Here is a 13,777-nt window from a genome sequence, read left to right as displayed (position 1 = left end):
GCAGAGCAACGCTGCATCAGGGTGTGCAGAAAAACAGCCCGTAGCAGAACGGGCTGCCAGAGGTGAATGCTGCCTGCTGTACGTGCCGGAGACCCGCTTGCTTCCTCAGTGCTCTGCAGAGGTGTGTAGCGGTTAAGCCTGAGTTAGGCCTGCTCAGCTAACTGTTGGCACATGCCTGTGAACTTTCATAGACTTTTTGGCTATAGTAGATGAAATATAATCAACCACCTGTCCCAAACACAGAATGGTTTTGGTGTGCTCAAGGAAAGAGACAGCCCAACAGTCTGTTAATCATCAAAAAGCACAAAAGTGTCTTCTGGAGGTGTTTGAAAAAGCAGATGGTGAGTAACAGCAATGGTAACAGCAGATTAGGGAACAGCAGCACAGTTTGAACAGACTAATCAAGGAGGTATTCTCTACCTAAGCCTGTAACTAAGGACACTCAAAAGCACTGCTGTTACCAAGAGTTTCTGAAACTCAGAGGAGAGAAGAGGCCCCAAGACCCTGCACCAGGATCCAGGACCATCTCTCCAACCTCCAAGGATTGAGGGATCAGAAAAGAGCCCAGGGGAACCTCACAATCACACGCCAGGATTCTGCACACAGGGCAAGAGCCACCATGCCAACCTGACCAACCTTTCTCCGAGACCGCGTTCGTTCCGCAGGAGAGAGAGGAGATGGTGCAGCGTGGGAGGTTTCTTGCACAATCTCACGCACAGGTCAGGGAAGTCATCTAACTTGTAAAATGGCATATATCTGATTAGAGTGCTTTGGTACCCAGATCCACTTAGCCTCCATACTGTCGTTTGAATCTTAAACCACCAAAAAGTGTTAAGAAATGTGAGATACAGTTGCTTCTCTTTCTGAATGGTTCTCTGGAAAACAGCATCACTCGCTCTCTGCACCAACAGCTGGTAGAGGAATGGGTAAGGGAAAAGAAAAATATTTAACAGCAACTAGTACCCAAAATAAAATGCCTGTTCCTTGAACAGCACAAAGAACAGAACTAGAGACAAGCACTGAGCCTGCGCTTATCTTAACCTCGTGGCAGGTCCGTTTGGTAAATCCTTTCAAAAATGCGTTTCCAGTTGTAAATGTACGAAGTGTCAGGAACAAACTCCAGGTGCTTTCACTGTGTCCATAACTGGGATAAAAACATTGTTTTCCACCAGCAGACAGAAGGCACATTGCTGCTCTGCAAGCTGTGTTTTTATCACTTGGCTACATGCAACCTCAAAAACCAGTTCCAGTACTAAACAATTTATTTCCCAGCACTAAGAACATAGCCAACACTGGGTTCCAGACAGAGGGCCTAGGGTACTGCACAATCCACACAGTACAGCCAGACCTGGAGCTCCCACCAGGTCCTGAATGCTCAAAACGCTCCCAGGGCCTCATACAAAGCACAAGGAAATGAACAATGAAACTGCCACCCTTTTGAACGGGTGGTAGTTCAAATGCAAAGATGCTTGCTCTTGCCAGCACCTTTACCAAAAGGATTTATTTGGTTTATCATAACATTCACAGCGGGGACGGACAGGACAAGAGACTTCCCCACAGGCTGACCCACTGTGGCAGCCTTTGCCATTTATAAAACACTGCTGGCCAAATGAACTAAAACTATTAGAAAAGACCTTTATTTACACTGAAGAGCATCCGAGAGGACCCTCCCTCGCCCAGCCACACACGCACGCACACCGACTTCTCCCTTCCTTACATCCGCCGGAAACAGCTTGGGATCCCGCAGCTGCACCTCATCGCTCAGTGCTCTATCCGGACCACCATGACCGTAACGTTGTCTGCCGACCCTCGCTGCACTGCCTTGTTGGCCAGTCTGTTACACGCAGCTTCGTATCTAGCATCTGCTTCTAGTTTCCCTTCTCTCGTCTGGATGTTCTTATCCTGTTGGGATGAGGAAAGATGACACCGATTGCTCCCAGCAAAATATGTAGGTGCAAGCACTTGAGAATTTCCAAGCATGGAGAAGTAGAACAATTAAGGACAACCCCAGATACATGGAAAAACCCTGCAGTGCTTCACACAGCTCTCATCAGCCCCGATAGAATTGCATTTCTGTGCCATATACTCATTGCTCAGCTTGTTTTTAGCCTGGAGGAAGCAAGTCACATCCTGTTTCATGCCTCCTGCACTGATGAAAGTCCATAAGTAAGCCAATACCCCCAACTTGCCTACTCCTCACCTCCAGGCAGGACACAATGAAGTTCACAGCTTCTTCTGGTGTAAAGACCTTGAAGAGGCCATCACACGCTATCAGGATGAACCTGGAAACGAAACAATCAGATTGTGAGGCTAAATCTTTGACTCCCCAGCTACAGCAAAATCCCTCCATCCCATTTTATGAGCAGCCATGCTTCAATCCAAAGGGAAGACACCATAAAGCTCATATGAAAATCCCTCAGGAGCACTAGGAAGTCCCCTGATATTCCAGGGCTTACTATTCATAGAGCTGCGGCAGTTCAAAATGCATGACACTGGACAAGCAATATCAAACCTAGATCAAGACATCCTGAGGGGATGGGGGGACCTATTGACACTGCACAGTCATCCAAGACCATATACGATGTTACTGAGCCCTGCCAGAAAGCTCCATTTTTCCATCAGAAACTGCTTCTTCCCTCTGAGTCCTTTTCAATTGTGTTTAGCCTGCAAAGTAACTAACACAAGGAAATAAGAGGTATACAACAGGTTTAATACCTTAAGTGCATCCCTTTAAAGCCTTTAGAATCTTGTGCTCCTGGGGTGAGCACTGGCATAATTTAATTAAAAACACTCACAAGAGCAAGTGAGCAGCTTAGCCCCAAAAGAGGCATAACTGTGATAGGAAGACTCTGTCGCATGCACTCCCCTGCATGCGAATTGTATTAACCATCAGCCCCAATCGCATTCAGGGGACAAGGAAAACTAGAAAACCTCTTGCAGCGGTGGCCAGCCTGTCAGGGTAGCAGGTGTCCCAGAGGACCCTTTCGGAGCCTGACATGCAAAGTATCGTTACAAATATTTTAGCAGATCTCTTGATATAGAAACACTAACACCGCAAAAAGCGGCAATAGTGGGCTACATTCCGACTACAGCAGAGAACCTTCAGCGCCATATTGACCTGAAAGCTCACAGCAAGGTATCACCCCCAATCATTTATTAGAAAAGTATTTCAAATCTTCAAAAATCACAGATGAATGCAGTGGTTTAATGTGTGCATCAAGGTTGCTAGAAATGGCATGTGGACTGGAGAGGGAACCAAGGATTCAAGCCTTAACAGCTGTTTGAACTCCAGCACATGAACTTATTCAGAGCAAGCAGGAAGTCTCAGGCTTGTGTACACTATCACTGCTGTGAGGCTCGTTTATTCAACACGAGTCATCACAGTACCTTGGCGGAGTGAGGCAGCCGCACTAGCTCTGTTATATTGATAAGGAATGGGAGCAGAGGGACCGAATCAAGAGCATCTGTTAATTCTGTGCGATTAGTCTGAAAAGCCTCAGCCCTAACAGCAGGGCACGTGGGCTTGTGCAGCTTTGGAGCAAGAGCTAGGACACAGTTGCCCCCTTTTGCTTGGGCTCGCTTTACCTGTCATTGTGCGCGAGTTGGCAGCGTTTGATATCTGGCACAGAGATAACACCACAGCGTTTGTACTGGCCATCCCCAATGGAGCGGGAAACCTCGAGCACTCCGAGGACTCTTCCATCCCTGCACAAGGAAAGAAATCATCGAGAGCCCCCCCACGCGTGTGCACAGCTCTTCTCTGCGCTGCCTGATAGGGCGCTCTTCTCCGTGGCACGTTTAGTTAGCTGCTTTGTACCAATCCCGCCACACCTCCCAGGCGGGTTCAGATCTTCCCTTTCAAGTCTCCACCACTTTCCACATGATTCCCAGTCCTTCACACGCACACAAAAACAAATGGAGGAGGGGAGGAAGAAGCAAAGTCAAGAGAATTCAAGGCTGTTTTCTTTCTTCCTGCCTTAAGCCAAGTCCCTGCCCCGGGAAGTAATATTTACATGCTGAGCTAAGCTCCTGGAGGCAGAAGCTTGAATCTGCAGATTATTTTTCAAGTAACAAAGTGCATTTCAACAGAAGCATTACACGACAAAAAGTAACACCAGGACTGAGCTATTAGCCCCTCCAGCGCTTGCTTATCAGAACACCAACACCTGTAGATTGGTTCAGCAGCTAACCATTGAGGAGTGAAAGACATGGCAGTTTCTCCTGACCACTTGATCTTTACTAAACACTGATCGCAACAATGGCTCCTGTGAAACCCAAGTTCCAAATCGTCCTAGGGAGCAATTTTGTTTGTTAAACTTATTTAATTAAGCCAGTGCTGCCCCCACACAGTCAACTTCCTGCACTCTACCTTTCCAATGATCAAGCATCTTCTCCCCTCACAAGGCTACCGTGTGCAGCCTGGAAGGACAGAGCCTTGACAGTCTCCTAGTCCAACGAGCCCCGCTTGAGCATAAAAGCGAGGCCAATGCACGTCCCAGAGAACAGATCTGATGCTCACACACTGCCTTTCTTCACTCCTTATCTCTTGGGTCCAAAATATTGAACTACTACCAGTGGGAGAGGCTCCCAGGCAGCTGGGGAGATGTTCCCTCAGTTCTGAAAAGAGCTAACAGACTAGCCCATCTCTTCCTTGTGTGCAAAGATAGATCAGTGCTAAACATTAGAAATGGCATGTGCTCTCTGGAGATAAAGGAACACGGCTCTCTAGGCATGGCAGCACGACAGGACTCAGCCCACCCCTTCCCACCCCAGGGGGGCATTCTACCTCCACAGCAGAGAACAGGCTATAGAAAAAGGAGACACTTCACCTGCACTTGAGCCCTCTCTTGAGAAGATGTCACAAACCAGAGCATGTACCGAGTCCAGAAACAGCCTTCAAAAAAGGGAGAAAGCCTAACCAGGGAAATCAGACAGAGCTGCTGTATTTAACGCCCACTGCCCAAACAGCTATACACAGCTTCATGCATAGCAACATTAGGATGACCCCACTCCAGCTCCAGAAACCTCCCTTCTACTTCTAACAGCCTCAGCACAGCAGCTAATCCCCAGAGGGACAACACCAACTGCAGACTGCTCCACGCTGAGCAAGGCGACAGAACAGGGAAAGCACTGCCATGAGGACAGACACTCAGGGCCTCTCGTGTTCTCCAAAACGCTTCTCCTCTCAGGACAAGGGGAGCAAACTGATGCAGCAAGTAGGAAAAGAATCATGTTCAAGGTCACAATGCAGAGCAAATTATATTTTTTTAAGAAAATAAAATTAAAATAAAGCAAAAACGCACCAGGAAAAATTGTTTAGCTCAAGTTTAAGCATGCCCATGCTTGTGTTATAATGTCAAGCTTTCATGTGGGTAGAGCTTCCTGCTTTTGCAGTATAGCACCCTGTTGCCTTTTCAAATTCCTGGGAAATGAGCCTCCCACTGGCCACTCCGTCACTGAATTCTTAAGATACATCTCAGGGATCACTATGTCTCCAGCAGGCAGCAAGAGATTCCTTTCGGGCTCTCACTAGCAAGTCGGGGAGGGCTTAGCTAACACTACAGAAATTCAGTGCTCAGGCGCCCAAAGCTGGGCCACGGTTTAGATTTGCTCACTCATCCCCTTTAAGCACTTACCTGACATTTCCTCCAGCTTTCTGTATCCTCATGCGCTCCTCGTACTGTGTGGGGTTGTGCTCCTTGCTGAGGCTTAAGGCTGCATATTTTTGACTCTCTTCATTGTAGCGACACAGAATCGCCTGTGCTGACAAAAGACCTTTGTGAGTAAACAGCAGCAAAATTGCAGCAAAACGCTTGCTAAACAGAGCTCTAAGTTCCCAGTTCAGGTTCCCCGTACATATAAAAATGAAAACTAGCTTAAACATGTAATGGTAACTTTGATCTCTCTCGTATGAAGTACGTAGGAATTGCAATGGTTTCACGAAATTACTTGCCTGTACATGTGATAGAAGGCAACAGTAGTGGCTACAATGAGGTATTTAGCACCACCTAGAGAGAGCTAACACACATTTGTTTTGTACTAGAGGAGACAACGCAAAGGAGTTTTCCCCTACAAAGAAGCTGCTTTGTAAGAACTGTCAGGGGAGCTAATAGCAAGTAGAACATCCCAGGAGGCCACCACCTTGCCCTTCAGAATTAATAAGGCTCGCTGAAGAATTACAGCACCAGCTGTGAACTTCTCTGTTCCACTTACCCGGCTGTCCCCAAGGTTGGCTATGTAGAGAGTATTGTCAACAGCTAGGACACAAGTAGCTGTGGAGCCATCCTTCCACGCTGGCTTCCTGAAGGCAGCAAAAATAAGATTACTAAGGGGGAAAACACTTTTAAAGAAATTACTCACAGAGGGCTCCTGAAGACTCAGAGGGGGCACACACTGACATTCAGCAGTCAGCTAGCACAAGCTCCCAACCATGACTTGCAAGTTGAAGCTATGGACGAGCAGCTAGGGAAACTGTTGGCCATAAATATCAAGCCAGATAAACACAGAGGAGCTACATAAAGCATCAGTTTCTAAATGTACTGACACTATGTTCTGCTTCTCAGGTGACCAAGGCCCAACTCCTTCAACTGCTGTCAGCCATGCTCCCCACACCACCCTTCCTCCCTCCACACACAGCTCGAGGGAGAGTTCATTTGTAGATGGAACAGGTTCAGCCCCAACGACTGCCTAGATGCTGCAGCATTCTTAGCTAACAAGCAACCCAAACCCCTCCTCAGGAGGCTCCTGCTTTACAGCAAAAAGAAGAGTCAGGACTTGAGTAGAGTTTTATTCTTCGATTCTCTTCCTTCTTCCCTCAGTACATCTGCCTGGCTGCTTCAGTCCTCACCACCGCACCTTAGTAGCAATACCACTAGCGTGGACACTCTACTGATATTTCACTTGCTGTAGTTAAGCTTATACCTGTAGAGCTCTAGGTAAAACGAGCAGCATTTCTTAGATTACAGCTGCCAAACCGGTCTTTCCCATAATGAATCCCAGCTTCATGCCATTCTTTATTGAAACTAGTTTTGAGAGGCAGAAGTCTAGAAATTTTTTATCCATTTTTTCCCCTATTTTGAAAGGGCAGCTGAATGAATACCATTCACTTTGTTTGAAGATATCAATATAGCTATCATTAGCAACCTTGTAATAGCAGCTTTGTCATAAGTCATGTTTCTGAACAAATGGAGACTGGTTTGGGAATGATACTGCTTTAATAGACTCAAGGAACCTTTTTCCCTTTGCCTAGTCAACCTTGTTTAACTGATCAGGTTTAAGAGACTAAGTCAGTTTTTAATTTAAAGTTGAAAGTTTGTCTCAGAACTAGATATATCAATAGTCTCTCCAGCTGTGTTAGAGATGACACTATGGGGGTGGTGGTGGGGAGTAAATGTCCAGTTATAAAATGATAGTACTCTAACCCAATCTGCATCTTTCTTAGTCCTAAATCATAGTTAGTCTGTCAGTTCAGCAGAGACTGAGAAAAAGTAAGTGTTTGCACTCAAACCCCAGCTAGCAGATAGGCTGGCATTACTCCCACACAAAGTAGTTTTTTAGCTTTTCAATTCTGTTTTAAAAGAATCAGAAACAAGTTTAAGAAAAGAGATATTTGTCACCAACACCTCTGTTTTCAAAAGTAGTGAAGAAAAATACTAAACTTAAGTTGGAAGGCTGTCTTTCAAAAGGTGGCATTAAAAATACCACTTTAGGGATGTGCTCCAGCCTGGTGTACACATACTTGCTAACATGAAAGCAATTCTGAAGGCCACGCACAGCAACCTGCAAAGTACTGCTCTACAAATACCCTCCGTCACGCTTTGATGTCATCAACGCAGACAGACGCCCCATTTCATGCAGTATGAGAAGTGTCATTTCAGCAACATGTTAAATCTTTCAAAAGAAGGAATAAAAGATGTTCTGGTAAGATTCTTGGTCATGTTTTATTCCCTTCCTTTACCATGCAACATGTATTAGACATGTGACAGCACACACAGTAGCACAGAATAAGATTAGAGCACATGGTGATCTAGCTCTAGCAGACACCCAGCCAGCAGGAAGAGTTAGAGGCTGGAACAGCTATGCTGCATGTGATCAACTGGGGTCTCACCAAAGCATAGACACCACTCCAAGTTCTCTTTGCCTCACTCAAAACTGAGGCCTGTGAGATAAAGGCTATGAAATACAAATACGTGCAAAGCGTATACACTTACTGGCTGGATGCTTGCTTTAGAAATTCTTCATCTGTGTGTTTAAATGTGTCCAAGAGGCATCTCTTCACAGTTTTCTCCACACTGACTACTTCACCTGTCAGATAAGGAAAACAACAACTACGGTCCTGCTAAAACATCTCTGACCTATTCTGACCCCTTCCTTCCCTCACCCAACATTTAATATGGTAGCACATCTCTCAGACCCTGCGCAGGGCCCAGGATGTACACCGGCAGCTCACACTACCGAAGATCTGCACAGTAACATGTGCAGAGAGCACATCCCTCTCCCCTGGGACACTCTTTTTTTTCTTCCTCTTCTCATGAAGCGGCACTCCTGAGACTGGTAGCAACACATCTCAACACTTGCAGAGCGTTTCACACTTGCCTACTTGCATCCTTGTGCCAAAAGGCTTCCAACCCTCCTCCACAGGACAGAGTGTGGTCTCTACGCACACAAGCCTATTTGTGACAAGCAACGGAAACTAGAGAACTGTGTTCAAACAAATTAATTTCCCTGAGTGACAGCCATAAAGTCAAGGCATAAGAGATGATGATTTTCCCACACTCCCTTGTTACACTCCTCTCACCTTTAGGAAATTTCTTAATCAGGTTTTGGTGGAGATTCTGTGCTGCAAATTTTGAGGCTCGGACTCCCCCATGGCCATCAAAAACAGCGAAGTATGAGACGCGCGTGCTGTGAAGGAGCAAATAGTAATAGAAAGTGGCTAAGAAAGCCCATTAGCCAGCAGATAAGATTGAAAATGTTTGTTTCCCTAGCACCCTGTCCTGCCCAAGCCAGAGGGAAAGAGACACTGCACTGCAAGTCACAAACAGAAGTTCTAAGTCTCTGCACTCACACATTTAAGTATTTACCTGATTTATACGTACAGGTACTAAAAACTTTCTCCTAACCCAGAAGAGAAGGACAGAAGAGAATTCATAGACCACCAGTTGGTGTAAGGGCAGCTAAACATTTCACATTAAGGGCACTGCTACTCCCCAGCACTATGCAGACATAAGCCTAACAGATCCTACAGCTCTTTGCATGTTTGACACCTGTTCCAACAATGCTACAAACAAGAAACTCAGATCCAACAGCAAATGAAGCTCACAGGAGCTTTAATTTAAAAGCTAAATATAGCATCAGGATGATGCTTCAGAGTGTTCCTTTAAAATACATATTATCTGCTAAGAGATTTACACTCATAAGGAAGTCTTGACATCTATGCTTTCTCTTCTTCAAGTATCCATACTTTTCATTGCCACAATTGGCATTTTACCCACTGTGAAACCCTAAAAGCAAGGGCCCATTAGCTATAACTAAACTGAGGGTCTCCAAATGCCCATGCTTAAGTTCAGGTAAGAGGGGCTCAATATCCAGAGTTATCAGGCCATCACAATCCTTGTGAGGTTAGTAGTGCTCAGTAATTCAGTAACTCAAAGGGAGATGCCTATTTATATTCTCATCCTGCAATTAGCTCAGGAACACAGAGAATGGCTAAGGATTCAATACACACACACACACCACAAAACAGGTGAGAGTCAAGAATATCAGTTGCTCAAAGCAAAAAGGATCAGTATCACAGCTTAGCTGCGACAGCCTAGCTCGAGCAAACTGGAGCTCTTTTACCTCCTTGTGATGGCTGCAAATCACAGCTTTACTCTCCAGCTTTTAAAGTCTGGACCCACTTACATTTGGGAGGGAAGAGGCTGGCATTCCTCAGTGATATCGTTTAAAATGACATGTGCATCTTGCATGTCTTCTCTTTCACCTTTCCTCTCTGCCACATAGCCCTTCAATCCAAGAAGGCCCACTGACCCTAATGGAGAACAAAGACAACACATGCACACAAAAATCAAAACTTTTTCATCAGCTCAGGCTAAGAGGCAATAAATTAGCAATCACTTCTTAGCTTTCAGAGTAACCCCCAGCACTGCAGTAAAGTGTACCCCTTGTCTTGCAACAGCACATCTGGCACCTTCTGCCAAACTTGGTATATATACTTTGCAACCCAAGTTTTTAAGTGCCTGCAAGGTCAGCAGCTATAAAAGCAGTTTGCCCCTATTTTCACAGGCAGCTGTGTCCAAGCAATACTGTAACACATCAGACTGGGCTCTTGTCAAAAAGGAGATGCATGCCATCAAAAAAGAATGCATGGCACTGAACCTACAGATTAAACAGCCCTAAAGAGGAGGTGAAGAATAAGAAAGCAAAGTCCACTGTTTCTAGAAAATCTAGTTTCATTTGCACCACTGAAAACATTCTATTCCCAAAGCTGAGCATAACACATGGGCATGTGCACGAATGGCAGACGCGCTATATGTGAAAGCGAGCGTCTCTGGCTTTCTTAGTAGCCCCTCAAAGTACAGATCTGTGTATCTGGCAAAAGAAGTTGGTCTGGATCAATCCTTCCAGTAGTTTCATACCCAATGCATCTTCGGGCTGCACAGGAACGCACACTCTGAATACCAGCCTGCTCACTGCTCAACTTCTGCAACTTTAGGCCACTTCAGCACGACGGGTTAAGAACCCTCAGATAAGAGAGGCAGAGAGTGCCAGAGAGCTCACAGGGCTTTCACAGACCGCCACAGCAGTTTGTTCCCCAAGAGGCTGAAACTGCAAGCGTACTGAAGAACCAAAGCTTAGCTTTGATTTGGACTTACTCAGCCCAACGTCAAAAGTACAAATCGAGTACATTTGTTTTCAAACTGTCTGAAAACCTTTACAAACTTTCTTTTCCACAAGTTCTTCCCTGCCATTCTTCTCTTCCTCCAAGGACTTCCTCTTCTCCCCTTTTCCATGGCTCTCTATCGAGACCTGCTCAGTAGCACAGGAAGCTGAAAGAGAACAGAAGTGCAGACAGCTGAAGACTTCTAGTTTTATTTGCAGGAATTCAGCAGCTCTTCCTTTGATATCAAAGCACTCTCTCAGGCACATAGATCCACAAGCCTGCACAGTATTAAATGACCAACTTACTACTTTTCAACCAAAACACAGGAACTGACCACAAATGCACAGAAAGTTCGTTCAGTCGCAAAACTACAGCAGGCTGGGGAGATTTAAGCTAAGGCATTTTACTAGCCCCATACATTACTGTCTGACCCCATAGGCGCTGATTTCATCACTTAAAATTGTGCAACCACACACTAGCAACAGCAGGGTCATGTCTGACTGGCAGGTAGTTGATTTTCCCCACCAACCTGCCGTTCATTTCTTAGCTACCAGCTCTTATTGTGGTTAACTACTAAGGAAGTTAACATTTCATACTGGAACATTTTTAAGTTTTTATGATTATTATTTCCTTCTAAAAATTGTAGCCACAATGCAGGGAAGAGTATTTTATTGCTCTGAAGTATATAATGTACTTGTTATGGATTTCAGAAGACAGGTTATAAATTAAAGCTAGGAAGTAAAACATGATCCCCACGACATTAGAACCCTAGATTTTTCCATCAGGAGACTTGTTCCCACAGGATACACTGAATTAGCTGGTCTCCTCTCAGCTGCTAATAAACATTTGTTCAAACACAGAAAGCCTTGCCAGACCAACGGTTGGGGTTTTGAAAAAATTCACAGCTAGTAACTGGAGTCAGTCTGCACCCATGGGAGAAATGCAATGAAAGTCAAGACAGCGCTAACCTTCAGCCAGCACTATTTTCACTCTTAGCAAACATATATTTACTTTCACTTCCACAGTAGGTAGCTCTCAGGCACAGATATCAGAGGATCACTTGAAAGACATCTGATGGATGTACTTCTGAGAACAGATCTAAATTTATTTTTAAATAGTCAAAATCCTAATTTAAATAATCAGGGCATATACAGATGACCACTACCAGCACAGAAAGGTGGAAAAACCTGCCAGTCTTGCCCCAAGTCAATTCACCACCCTCCCAATACAACAAACTCTATCAGTGCATTTTATTGAGAAGGGCAGATCAATAAGAGACTTGAGGAGGTTGATAAAGGGCCTTACCTGCATCACCACTGCTGGCTGGTGGGAGATCATCAAAAAGTAAAGATCCTCCTTTTCCTGGGACCAATAAAAAAAGGCAAGAACTACTAAATGCTTCTGTTGTGTTAAAAGAACAGTTCTCTGTATGCCCCTCCCCAGGTGCAGAAGCTGTAAAATGTCAGCCTAGCAAATCTAGCCAAATTCCTGTTTCTAGGCAGTGGGGACAGCCTCAGTCCTTACAGCAGCATTTGTTCCAGGAAATACTAACATAGAATGCCTATAACATTCTGGTTATCTGAAAAACACAAAACGAGCAAAGCAAGCGTTCTGCACACAAGTGCTGATAACCTGAATGTCCTTACCCTCTTTAACAAGGAAAAGAGTTTACATAAGTTTCAGCTAAGAGATGTTGATGCAACACACAGGAAAGCCACACTAAATACAGAAACCACGAACAGAGTACTCATACCTGAGTCAGCACTGCTAGCCGGTGGGAGATCATCAAAAAGCAGAGGCCCTTTCTGGGCTTCTTTCCCTGTAAAATATCAAGGTAGAGTAAAAAAAAACCTGCCGTAGGTACTCAGGGGATAGATTTCTGGAAGGACTATCCCAGGGGAGAGAACAGAGAAAAGCCTTGTCTCTCCTTCTACCGTCTCTAGTTTAGGCAGTGCTCACACAAGCAAAACAACCACCTGCCTGGAGATGATCCGAACTTTAATCTCAAAAACAGTGATTTTTTTTCCCTAGGAATCCATTCAGTTTCTGTTAACTGCTATCAGAAGCCCAATCAACACGTTATAGCACAGGAGGGGCCCAGAAACCATGGAATTATTTCAGATAAAACTGTTACAGCTCTCCACAGACCCACGGTCCGCAGCGGCACAGGGGCGGGCAGGGGGAAGGGGCTCAGGGAGAGCCCCTAAACGGCGCCGGAACACTCCGCGCCTCGGGGCGCCCGACGAGAGTAACCGCAATTGCTCCGGGGGGTCCTTACGCCTCCGCCTCCGCCTCCCACAGCTCCCCACCGGACCAACCGCTCCCGGCTCTTCCCGCCCCCGCGCGCCCCCCGCCCCCGCGGCACGTGACCAGGCAGGGCCGAGGGGCGCGCGGCGAACACGGGCCGTTGGCGCGGCCCCGCCCCCCGCGGCGCGCGGGGAAGCGGGGGGAGGGGCAGGGCGCGCGCGCTTCCCCCTCACCACACACACACACACCCCGCCCCCGGCCCCGCGCCGGCGGCAGGCGCCGCGGTCCCCCCCCCCCCCCCCCGAGGACCCCGGCTCCGGGAGGTCCCCGAACAGATCCATCCCGCCGGGCACGGGCAGCGACAGCAGCGACGACAACACCGAGGCCGCTTCCTCCTGTAGAGGCACCGCTCCGCCTTCCCGCCCCTCCCCCGCCTGCCAATCACCCCCCTGGGGCGGGACGAGCGCCGCGCCTTGGCCAGTCAGCCGCCGCGGCGCGGCCGGAAGCGAGCGCCCGGCCCGGCTGCCGCGGGGTGGGAGCGGAACTCCAGCCGCGGGCCCCGCCCCGCGAGCTGCCTGTCAATCACCGCGCGGGACGAATCAAGCCCCCGTGGGTGGGCGCGGAGCGCCCTCTCGCCCAATCAGAATG

General features: G+C 46.9%; 1 protein-coding gene across 1 annotated transcript; it reads right to left on the bottom strand.

The window, feature by feature from the left end:
* Positions 1–1,621: 1,621 nt before the first annotated feature.
* Positions 1,622–13,545, bottom strand: ILKAP (ILK associated serine/threonine phosphatase). Its single transcript, XM_085311186.1, has 12 exons — positions 13,413–13,545; positions 12,636–12,701; positions 12,188–12,244; positions 10,932–11,048; positions 9,904–10,030; positions 8,798–8,904; positions 8,211–8,304; positions 6,214–6,301; positions 5,637–5,758; positions 3,586–3,705; positions 2,201–2,282; positions 1,622–1,902 (listed from the first exon to the last, which is right to left on the bottom strand). The coding sequence occupies exons 1-12, from the start codon at positions 13,468–13,470 to the stop codon at positions 1,762–1,764; spliced, it is 1,179 nt and encodes a 392-aa protein (XP_085167312.1). The 5' UTR covers positions 13,471–13,545; the 3' UTR covers positions 1,622–1,761.
* Between the last annotated feature and the right edge of the window lie 232 nt (positions 13,546–13,777).

The sequence above is a fragment of the Rhea americana genome, unplaced genomic scaffold (assembly GCF_003343005.1).
Source record: "Rhea americana isolate MKP2758 unplaced genomic scaffold, rheAme1 scaffold_334, whole genome shotgun sequence".
NCBI classification, from domain to species: Eukaryota; Metazoa; Chordata; class Aves; order Rheiformes; family Rheidae; genus Rhea; species Rhea americana.
Note: the sequence above shows the minus strand (reverse complement) of the source record. Positions and strands in the feature narration are given on the sequence as shown.

Excerpts from the sequence above, each read along its gene's own strand:
- ILKAP (XM_085311186.1), bottom strand. The coding sequence starts at position 13,470 with ATGGATCTGTTCGGGGACCTCCCGGAGCCGGGGTCCTCGGGGGGGGGG. Across the intron at positions 12,702-13,412 it reads GGGGGGGGGGGGGGGGGACC|GGAAAGAAGCCCAGAAAGGG; the intron begins GCGGCGCCTGCC and ends GATATTTTACAG. Across the intron at positions 6,302-8,210 it reads CTAAAGCAAGCATCCAGCCA|GAAGCCAGCGTGGAAGGATG; the intron begins GTAAGTGTATAC and ends TGCTGCCTTCAG.